Below are 11,345 nucleotides of genomic sequence, written 5' to 3'. Positions count from 1 at the left end.
TATGAGAGAAAATATCTATACAATATTAATAAACAAACTACCCTATCCTTTCAACTCTAGACCTTTATAATACCCAAAATACATTTATTTTTTAACAGATTTTTAACTCACATATTACATTTACCTAATATATCGCTAAAATATTCTACACCCATATTTATCCAAAATATATATCTCATTTATTAATTAATTTAAATATTTTCACTTAATATTATTTACAAAAAATACATCTCTTATATTATCACTCTTTTATATCTTTTTAAAATATATCCATTAACCCTTTATATTATTACATCAATTATCTAAACAACTCGCTTCCATTGCTTACCGTCGTTTTCACTACCATACTGTCATCCCAACAAAAACCATCCCATTACACGAGTAGAGTGCCAGACGAAAATAACAGTGAATCAAAATAATCTTTTACATCACATTTAGTTTTAATTTTGGTTTTTATTTTTTATCTTTACTCCATTTGTACAATATGTTTTCCAGCAACGCCCTCTGACGTCATCAACCCTCGCTGGTTCGTCTCTCTCATTCATGCCAGTAACAATGTTTTTCTTTTCCTTTTTCTTTTTTTAGTATATTTTTTTATTTTAGGTTATAGCCTTTTATCCCTTTTCTGTAAAAATGAGAAAACTTTTATATAAATAAATAAAGTACTACGAGTATTTGTTAAAAAGTTACTATACATATAGATATAGATATCGATAGATATATTATAATATGATATAGATATAGATATATGCTTATAGATTAATCTGCTTTGCTTTTTAATGAGTGTTTGGACGAATACTTTGATACTTAGGTTTATTTACTTGTGGGGATGTTTGGGAATTTGCTTATTTTATAAGTTGGAAATAAGTCGTTTCTGATAGAGTGTTTGTTATTGCTTATAAACTCTAAAAATGAGATCAATAAGCAGTTATTTTACATTGCTTATTGTTTTCATTTTGGTAAAAAAAGGTAGCTACATTAATTACACTTTTCTTAAACTTGTATGTTATTATCTAGCAGACAATAGTTTTGGTATGGAATGAGGGAATGTAAATTTAATTCCGGGCTTGTCACGCTTTGCAGAGTTGATCATTATGATATTCGCTATGATGATGCACCACTACGAAACATCTTAATATTGTTATTTGCAGAACATGTTTTTTCGACAAGCTGTTTAAACCAAAGTGATTCTTGTTATGTCTAGTTCGTTATAGCATAATCTTACCTTATGTTTTAGAAATGTCATTTCTTGTGTTGTTACTTGATAGTTTGCTTTGTAAGTCATAAGTACGAATTTATATGTTCCATGTTAAGTAAGTTTTGTTTGTTGTGTTTTGACCAGTCTGTGCATATCTTATGAAGCGATGTTGATGCAGTAGCTTACAAACAAATCGACTTCACAAATAATGGTAAGACTAAGATACCTCATTCAAACATCCATCAGGGCTCTTATTTCTTCTCAAAATAACAATTCCTTCCACTACTCAACCATAGTCGCATCTGCTGCTGGCAATGCCGTCCCTGTAAACCCATCATTTTCGTCAAATCTGTCACCAGCGAAGAAGTTACATGTGGAGGATGTGGTGGTGTCATTCCAAGAATGGTTTAAAGTTAGCCGGAAACCGCTTTTTGACCAGATAATTCGAATTTTATCTTCTTCTGGCAGCATAAGCGGCGTTGGTGAAAATAAAGATTTTATGGCACAACGTGAAACCATTGATGATGAATTGTCACGGTTAAATCTCATTCTCAATGAAGCATTTGTACTTGATGTGTTGTACTACATGAAAGATGTGTTGGCTTGCTTAAAGTTCTTTGATTGGGCTGGCCGGCAACCCGGGTTTCAGCATACACGAGCTACGTTTAATACAATTTTCAAGATTCTTTCTAAGGCAAAGTTAATGTCTTTGATGCTGGATTATTTGGATGACTATGCTAAGCATCGAGGGAGTCATAAAACTAATTTTCATAGCATGTTGGTTATGGGTTATGCCGTGGCAGGAAAACCCGAAATTGCCCTCCAGTTGTATGGCCGGATGCATTACCAGGGTATTGATTTAGACAGTTTTGCTTACCATGTGCTTTTAAACGGTCTTGTAGAAGGAAGTTATTTTGATGGAGTTGAGTCTGTAGCAAAACAGATTAAAAATCGCGGCTTTGAATCAGAGGTCACTCATTCTATATTGGTTAAGGGTTTTTGCAGGAAAAAAGAGTTTGAGAGAGCCGAAACGTATGTTCGTGGGGTTATAAATGATGGGACTAAAGTAAAGAATGGAGGGTACATAGTTGGTGCTCTTGTAGATGGGTTATGTAAAAATGATCAATTCGATAAGGCTGGGAAATTAGTAGATGAATATAGGGATTTTAAAGTTTATGATATATGGATTCGAGAGCTTGTACGGATCCGGAAGTTAGATGGGGCTCTGGAATTTTTACAAAAGACAAGAAACACTGATCATTATGTTCCAAATGTTTTTCGTTACAACACGTTAATATTAAGGCTTTTGAGAGAAATCCGACTTGAAGAAGTGTGTGATTTGATAATTGAGATGAAGGAAAGCAATATATCCCCAGATGAACTTACGATGAATATCATTTTATGCTTCTTTTGCAAGGCAGGAATGGTTGATGTTGCTCTTAGATTATATGATTCACGAGGGGAGATTGGGTTATCATTAAGTAGCATGTCGTTTAATTATCTAATGAATACCCTTTGTGGGGAGGGAAGTGTTTCTGATGCGTATCGCATTTTAAAGAATGTACTTGAGCAAGGGTATTTCCCTAGTGTTACAACGATTTCTATCATTGCAGATGCTTTTTGTAAGCTTGAAAAGCTTGACATGATGACCGACTTGTTTCGTGTAGCCTTAGAGAATAATGTTGTATTGAATGATAAAGTTTATGAAAGTTACATTAAGACCTTTTGTAAGACTGGTAGAGTGGAAGAAGGTTATTTTATACACCGTGAGCTTAATCAATGCAATAAAGTTACATCCAGGTTTGCATATTACAGTTTGATAAAAGGGTTTATAAAGTCGAGTAGAGGAGACATTGCTGCAAGATTACTGATCGAAATGCAAGAAAAAGGCCACAGCACACCCCGTTCATTGTTAAGGTCAGTTATTCAAAGTGTATGTGAGATGGAGAATCCCGAGAAGCAATTTCAAAAGCTATTGGAAATGCAGTTATGTCTTCATGAACTTGATTGTGGGATTTTCAACATCTTCATAGAAGGAGCTGGCCTTGCTAAAAAATCTGATCTTGCAAGAGAAGTATATATGATCATGAGTAGAAGTGGGATTTCTCCTAATGTGAGTTCCGACATTCTGCTGTTGAAAAGTTATCTAAATAGTGGAAAAGTTTCCGATGCTATACACTTTTTCAATGATATCTTGAAAAGAGATATCGGGAGAAAAGTCTGCAATACCTTAGTTATCGGTCTTTGCAAAGCAAATAAACCAGAATTGGCATTGGAAATCTTTTCAGAAATTAGAGAAATAGCACAAACGGTCAGACCGAGTCTCGAATGTTACGAAGAACTTATTTATGCTCTATGCAAACGTAAACAATATAAAAAGATCATGGATTTAGTTAAGGACTTGATTACAGTCAGGCGGCCAGTTTCATCCTTTATTGGTAACAATTTGCTTCTTACTTCTTTAACTGACCGGGAGCTATATGACACATGGGTTGACTCTGGGACTGTTAGCGAGTCATCTCCTATTTGGAAAATTCATGAGATTGTTGGTTTGTTCTCTGACCGTTTTAAAGATGACATAAATCCAGATGACTTGGAAGAAGTAGTGGGGAATTGTTTTCCGATGGATATATACACTTATAATATGCTTATAAGGAAATTAAGTGTTAATCAAGTAGATGATGCTTGCAAGTTGTTTCAGAAGTTACGTCAGAAGGGGTATGAGCCGAATCAGTGGACATTTGAAACTTTGGTGCATGGATTTTACAGACAGGGTAGGAAAAAGGATGCCAAGATGTGGGTGCAGAAGATGTTAGGAAGAGGGTTTCATCCAAGTGCGGCTACAAAAGTATTACTTTAAAGTTGGTTATGAAGTTTCATACGTGAAGAAACCAAGGCACATAAAATATGGGCGATTATGATAAGAATTTTCTCATGTTAAGGATGGACCTGGCAAACTTTGATAAGGGTGTGACAGTACCCATGACCTAGAGCCTCTTTCTGGTCCAGGTAACTTTTTGTGTTCTTGAGCATTGGGTGACATCACAATTTGTTTTTCTATGAAAGGATGGTACCGAACATACCTTTTACTTGCCCGGCATATATTGCGGAATGCAATTGATCTTTATCTTCTTTTTTCTTTGTTTATAGTTTATCTAGTTGAAGTTCTTTGAAGTTTGAACCGTTATACAACTATACCATTTGTTTGATCTATCATATTGTAAAATAATTTAGTAATTTAGAGGCTATTTGAAATTTGAAAAGTACCTATGTGACATTTTAACATGCAAAGTTAATGTCTGATAATCTGTTTCAGCATGAACTAAGATTTCTTCGTATTTTAATTTATTTTAATTTTAGTTATATAATAATTTGTTATTTTAATTATTGTACAATGTACACTGAATGTCCCAGCCAGTGTATACGTTCTCACAACAGCTATTATCACATTGCTTTGAGAATATTTTAGACGAGCCTTCATACGTGAAACCATATTTGACCAGACATAGGCCCATGTTTGTTATAAAGGTATGCAGTCCATTTTTTGGTCTCAGTTTCCTTTCCTTTTTAACTTTTTATTGCTTGTCAAGAGTATGGAACTTACTCTTCTTTGCTGCATCTCATGAATTGATTCCACATATTGAACACTGCTAAGGCTTATTTTTGGCATTTTGGCTGCTGATCGTTGCAACAGTGTGTTTGTCTCTACTAACCTTGTAAGCACTCTTGAGCCTTGACATGAAATGTTTTTACCGTTTATGTATATTTCTGGTATTAGATTTGTAGATGAGCATAAGGTGCTGGTACTCATCTCATTAAGGAGATCATCAATTCCATTATGATTTTAATAAGTTGCTGGCAAAATAATATTTCATATACCACTTTTTTATGTGCAAACTCAAGCAAATCTAGTTCTTTTTGCTTTAGTATTCAGATTCTTGGTCATAAAGAAGTGCTTGTTTTCTCAGACTATTAGTTTGGATAGTCATCTGTAATTTATCCCAGTTTTATTCCAATGATGAAAGGACAGTTTTTTTTAGAACTAAAGTTTGCTAATATTCTCAGCATTCATATCTGATAATGGATGGTGTAATGTAGATAGCAGATACTTTCACTACCGCTTGAAGAATATATTGGTTAGTAATGTAGGGAAACAATCAAGAATGAGATGGGATACGCTTTGCACCTCAGGTGCGTCGCTTCCGGCTCGTTAGGTTCTAGTTAGCACCTTTTGTCTTAATGAAGAAGCTGGCATTTGACTTTTGAGTTTGTATTGAATTACTTTTTATTTTAAGAAGAATAACCGAGTTATGAAGGCAATAGAACATTGGAACCTACCAGAGTCGCTGCTGTGTACTTTGTACTTTGTAATGTATTGATTTCTAGTTGCTTCAATATTGTATGTTCTTTGCTTCTTGTAGCGTCTAGATGGGTTTACGAGGGTGGCATGTTGCCTTATGTTTTGCATGTTGCACTTTGTGCGTGTTATTGTAAAGTCGTTTGGTATTCTGCCATGTCACCTGATCTTATTTGATTATACATAGCGAGTTCATCAGGGTAAAACTTTTTATCCAAAAAGACAACGTGTGGGTTATCAAATTTTCAAACAAGCAATGTGTGACCTCAAAAGAATCAAATATCAGCAAAATTTGCTTATGGAAACTAATTGTAGAAGTGCAGAACAACTTTTGTTTTTTTTACTGAACGCAGTAATTCTAAAAATATTTAAATTTGGTTTTGTTAATTTTTGTCAATGATGAGACCGGTGGCTTGTTGGGTGTTACGAATCATCCAAATAAGTTGTCCATATTTCATCTGATGTTAGCAAAGAATATAATGGATTGAATAACTTGTACATTATCTCCTGGTTGAGAGGGGAATGAAATGTGTGTCTGGCTTGAACCTTGGCTATTTGTTTCTACAGAAACTACACAATTCTTAATAGGATAAGCACAAGAAAATCAGCAGCCTGAATTTGAACTGAATGTTGAATTTTCAATCTTTTTGCAACATCAAGAAGCTTTTTACATCATATCCACAATTTTCTGCTTTGTAAATCTTAAACACCAGTTTGCAAGTGTTTTCTTGTGACACTATTAAACGTTCAACTTTGATCATTTTACGATTCTGCTTCTAGACTTCATAGCCGGTCATCCATTTCCTTTGTTGATCACATATTCCAAATATCACCTTTTGTCACTGTTTCATTATCGAGATATTTGTCATCTTTTTCAATACAAATCATTGTCGTCTTTCTAAACATGTCATTGTTCCATTTTTGTTTCACTAGTAATATCAACGGCACACCATGCCTCTGTAACTAGCTCGAAAGTTGTTTGGAATGAATATAGAGATATATGAGTTAGGCCACGTACATTGTTGTCAAACATGCCCACCCCAAATAACCGGAAATGGAAAACCTCATTTCATTTACCCGTTTTATGTTTATCAAGGGGGAGGAGAAGCTATTTTCATCCGAGATATATATAGTCCAAAATATATAGAATGTGAGTAGTAGCTTGTATTTTGTACATGATTCTTTTATAAACCTGGAAAAAAAAAACGTTTATCACTACAAATGTCCTTAAAGTAAAATAATAATATTAGTAATATAATCATTTAATTCAAGCAGGCTTACTTTGTGTTCCTCGACACTACTCTTTTCTGTGTTTCCTATGTTTTCGGAGAAATTAAAGTCTAACGATGATTAAAACCACCACCATTTATATATCTTGGTACTCATTTCTCTCGCATCATAGCTATATAAATAAAACATACATATAAAATTATAAATCATGTATTCCATATGCATATATGTATGTGTATGTATCATCCATCTGTCCTTTTATTTGTTATGTGATCTTAACTTTCTCCCCATCTGTCTCTAATTTTCACACAATATTTTTTCATGCAAAATCTTTCATACAAAATAACCATGCATATTTGATAAAGAAAATAGAAATAAACTTCCAAACTTTAGACAAAAAAGATAAATTTCACAAAGCAATCTGCACACACAAACACAGTTTCAGTGTGTGTTGGAGATGAAAGATGTAGCCATACAATCAAGATCAATAATAACAAGATGTTTGTTTCTCTCCTTTTTCCTTTCTTTATCTTGTTTCATCATACTTTTCTCTCTAAAATCCACAACTTATCTCAGCAAAGAATCCATATCCAGAGCGGATGCCACCATCAAGATCCGACCTGGATACACCTCTTACGACAACTACATTAACCACCAACTTCGTAAAACAACCAACCTAAAGCTCCGGAAAATATGGACCACCCGGGATTGGGACAGAAAGATTCTGGTCTTTACACAATTCTTTTCTGATCTAAAGCACAAAAAGTTGATGTCAAATTCGTCTAAAGCTCTATGTATTGGAGCTCGGGTCGGTCAAGAAGTGGAAGCTTTGAAACGGGTAGGGGTTTGGGATTCCATCGGGTTGGATCTTGTCCCATACCCGCCACTTGTTATCGAAGGTGACTTTCATTCTCAGCCGTTTGATGATGAGACTTTTGACTTTGAATTTTCAAATGTGTTTGATCATGCATTGTATCCTGAGAAGTTTGTAGGAGAGATCCAACGGACGTTAAAGGCTGGTGGGATATGTGTGTTACACGTGGCAATCTCTAGACGGTCGGATAAGTATTCGGCTAATGATCTGTATAGTATTGAACCCTTGATTAAGTTGTTCAATGGGTCAAATTTCGTTTATTCTAGGAAGGTTGATGGGTTTGGGCTAGATACTGAAGTGGTCTTTAGGAAAAAGAAAGCAATCAAACAGTTATGAATATTTGTTTCTTGCTTGTATCATACTTTAGAGTTTTTTTTTTTCCTAAACCAAATAGTTTAGACAAAGGTAACAATATGAATGTCTTGGACAAGTTGGATAACGAGTTGAAACGGATTTGATCAGATAAAATTTAATGTTCGGACGAACTTCCAACTCTGTTGCCTTTAAAGATAATGACATGCAACAGTAACGTTGTTTACAAGTATAGTGATCTACGCAATACGATGTCTGATTCCAGAAATAATATGAAAAAATAAAAGTATGTAACCTGATTATATAAAACATCTGAAACTTGAACCACAGATTCATCTCCATTCTACATGCTATAATAGCACAACAAATCAAACAGAATTCACTGCTAACATTTCAGTAAAGAAAAACAGAGCAAATGAGATCACTCTTTCTTCCTAGAATCCTTAAGCTGCCCCCTCTTTCGGATTTTGAGGCAGAAGTTGTAACGCCAAGCATCAACTGCAGCCTCTGGCAACGAGTAAAGCAAAGCCCAGATGAGGGAGTGGGGCCAGTAAGGCGTGCAACGAGGCTCGTGCCCTAACCACCTTAACCCTGCTTTTGCATATCCGGTTGCCGATGGTACAAAAAAGGATGACCTCCTGATTGATGCCATCTTTGTTGCTACGTATAATGGGACCTGTAAAATAGGTTTAGAAGTTTATTGTATAGATACAAAACTCTGCACAAAATATTGGAAATTTATGGATAAAATTCATTAACATAGTTTGTAATGCTCATAAAAGGTAAACAGGTACTACTTTTTTTTTTAAACCTAGTATGGTTGGGGGCCAAAAGGTTGGTAGCTTGGCAAGCCTATATAATATATCCATTAACCAATGTCCTAGGCTTTTCAAGATTTCTAATTTTAGAATTTCAGGAGCAAGCATTTGTGATTGTATTTGTATGTTAAACTATAAATTTTATTCAAGCGAAGGCGCGAAGCTCAAGCTTATAATGATCCAATGGGACTGAACCAAGCCAAAAGTTGGGGATTAGGCAGGGCGAGCCCATGCCTGGCCTGCAGTAATGCCACAAACAGATCCCAAGCCTAAGCATTTATTTTTACCAGCTAAGTTGCAAATCAATGGTTTCTAACCTGGATATGCACTACCATAACCAAATCACACTGCAAATTTATTTGGATATGCTCAATGGACAAAGGGGGTTCATCTCAAAGCTTAAATCAAGAGGGGAGACTATTAATGACTTTGTCCTTTATGTTTTCGATTTTCGCTGACCCCAATTCCAAAAAAGACTCATGGTCATATTTTGATCACAACTACCTCATCGTGTCTTGATATAATTATCAATCCTCTTGCATGTAAGGAATGAACAAAAAATAAGGTCCTATAGCTTCTTAGCTAAATCAACTTCACAGTTACCATAAGATTATCAAATGAGTTAATGGCAGGTCCATGGCATTCAAACAACTATCCATTACTAGTTTACTTTTAACAAAACTTTTAAAGCATGTACCACAATTATCTTTTTTTTTTCTTAAGCAGGCATTACACTACTTAAGACACTACACCTTCTAACACATCTTTGTCCAGAACAACACTAGATCCCACAACCACTTGGTTGGGGATACAGCTTTGAATACTGATGGGCCAAAGGCACAATGGTAGTTTACTAATATACGCAGCAAAAAAAAAAAAAAAATGACTCCTATATGGCTATATCAGTCTGTCCATGTCGGAAGTGTGACTATGGTTGCTTGTGTATAAGGTCCATAAAAACTTGAATGAAAAAAAGGTTAGAGGGCTACTAAAAATTCACAAGATACCACCAAAATTCTAGCAAAAATCATGCATATAAACAAAAATTTCACAACATTATTTATAACTACATTTATGATACTTGGCCCCTAGACCCTACTCCCTTACACAGTTACACCTATCATTTAGTGTGTGATTTTAAATAGTACTAAGTTTCTAACACAGTTTGCCCCAAACAAAATCAAAATGAAAAGTACAACTAACAAGCAATATATCTTTAAATCAACTCAAAATTCAAATCCATGAAACAAAAGTAAAATACCTGACACTGCACATCAATGCCGCTGTTCTTGTACTCAACATACAGACACTTTGAAAACTGATCAATATACCTTTACAACAAACATATATCAACATTTAATCGCTAATCAACATCCATAATATCGAAAAAACGGGAAAAGAACACATATCGAAAACTTACGCTTTAGAAGCAGCATAAACAGCATATAGGGGATCAGCTGGGATAATAATAGCAGCACCAGAACCAATATTAACAATTGCACCTTTTTTTCTTTTAAGCATACCAGGTAACACAGTTTGTGTAATTTTAGTAGTCCCTTCAATATTAACTTTAATTAAATTATTCAACAATTCATCATCAACTTCATGAAAAAACCTTGCATATGGATATGAAACCCCTGCATTATTTATCAATATCCCAACATCTAAACCTTCAATTTCTTCACTAATTTTCTTGATTCCTTGTGACATGTCATCACTAGAAAGATCAAAAACCACTTTCTTGACTTGGATTTTTGGGAATTTTGATGAAATCTCATTTGAAACATCATCTAATTTACTTGGGTTTCTTCCTACTAGGATCAAGTTTAGGTCTTTTTTGGCTAACTCAAAAGCAAATGCTTTACCAATGCCATCAGTTGACCCAGTCACAAGGGCCCAAGATCCATACTTTTTCAAATTCTTTGCAGGTCTGAAAAAATTAACATAGACCCACTTCAAGATTGATGTTGAAGTCTTGAAAAATGATACAAATCCTAACAAAAAGATTAAATTTAACCATAAAGGTTGGAGTTTTAGGGTTTCTAAAAAATGGGAAAACATCTTTTTTGGGGGGAATATGGGATAAAAATTGGATCTTGAAGATGGGCTTTTGTAAATCAAGATATGAGATTATTTTAGTCGAGTTGTTGAGATTTGTTGGAAGTAAGAAACAATAAAATCTTTATAAAATATTTTAGGAAAATGACAGCGGTCACTAACTAACATATATTACATACTTAAAAACTTATACATTATATATTAAAAATCGTTCCCTGATTTTTCTAAGGTATAAATTTTAATGCACCCAATTAGTTTTAAGGGATGTTACTAACAAAACCCAATATTTTAAGATGGGTGATTAACATACATATAACATGTAATGTAAAGTTCGATGTTCGTGAAACATGTCCTTTTGTTAAATTTGGTACTCGTACATGACATTTGTGTGTTTTGTTTTGATTGACTTTCTAATCAATCAGTGTATTGCTATCATGCTAAGGTAGTGTTTGGTAGTGTTTGTTTGAGACTTAATAAATTAAGTCATGACTTAATCAA

At 34.3% G+C, this 11,345-nt stretch overlaps 3 protein-coding genes across 6 annotated transcripts; 2 read left to right on the top strand and 1 right to left on the bottom strand.

Moving 5' to 3' along the window:
* Window positions 1-411: 411 nt before the first annotated feature.
* On the top strand, window positions 412-5,665 carry LOC122598642 (pentatricopeptide repeat-containing protein At1g71210, mitochondrial-like). 4 transcript variants are annotated; one of them, XR_006323674.1, is made up of 5 exons: window positions 412-526; window positions 1,343-4,207; window positions 4,613-4,726; window positions 4,854-4,914; window positions 5,297-5,665. XR_006323674.1 is itself a non-coding variant. In XM_043771229.1 (2 exons), the coding sequence occupies exon 2, from the start codon at window positions 1,407-1,409 to the stop codon at window positions 4,056-4,058; it is 2,652 nt and encodes an 883-aa protein (XP_043627164.1). In that variant the 5' UTR covers window positions 412-526; window positions 1,343-1,406; the 3' UTR covers window positions 4,059-4,461. The 4 variants fall into 4 exon arrangements, 1 of the variants encoding a protein (XP_043627164.1); XR_006323673.1 differs by having other exon boundaries at window positions 4,613-4,914; XR_006323675.1 differs by having other exon boundaries at window positions 4,613-4,914; window positions 5,264-5,665.
* A 1,577-nt stretch (window positions 5,666-7,242) lies between these two features.
* Window positions 7,243-8,124, top strand: LOC122595739. The gene has a single exon (XM_043768168.1). It carries the CDS (start codon window positions 7,243-7,245, stop codon window positions 7,993-7,995), a length of 753 nt encoding a protein of 250 aa, XP_043624103.1. The 3' UTR covers window positions 7,996-8,124.
* A 120-nt stretch (window positions 8,125-8,244) lies between these two features.
* Window positions 8,245-10,944, bottom strand: LOC122595738 (very-long-chain 3-oxoacyl-CoA reductase 1-like). The gene is made up of 3 exons (XM_043768166.1): window positions 10,210-10,944; window positions 10,051-10,120; window positions 8,245-8,647 (listed from the first exon to the last, which is right to left on the bottom strand). Exons 1-3 carry the CDS (start codon window positions 10,848-10,850, stop codon window positions 8,393-8,395), a joined length of 966 nt encoding a protein of 321 aa, XP_043624101.1. The 5' UTR covers window positions 10,851-10,944; the 3' UTR covers window positions 8,245-8,392.
* Window positions 10,945-11,345: the final 401 nt, after the last annotated feature.

Source organism: Erigeron canadensis, chromosome 4 (assembly GCF_010389155.1).
Source record: "Erigeron canadensis isolate Cc75 chromosome 4, C_canadensis_v1, whole genome shotgun sequence".
Taxonomy (NCBI): domain Eukaryota; kingdom Viridiplantae; phylum Streptophyta; class Magnoliopsida; order Asterales; family Asteraceae; genus Erigeron; species Erigeron canadensis.
Note: the sequence above shows the minus strand (reverse complement) of the source record. Positions and strands in the feature narration are given on the sequence as shown.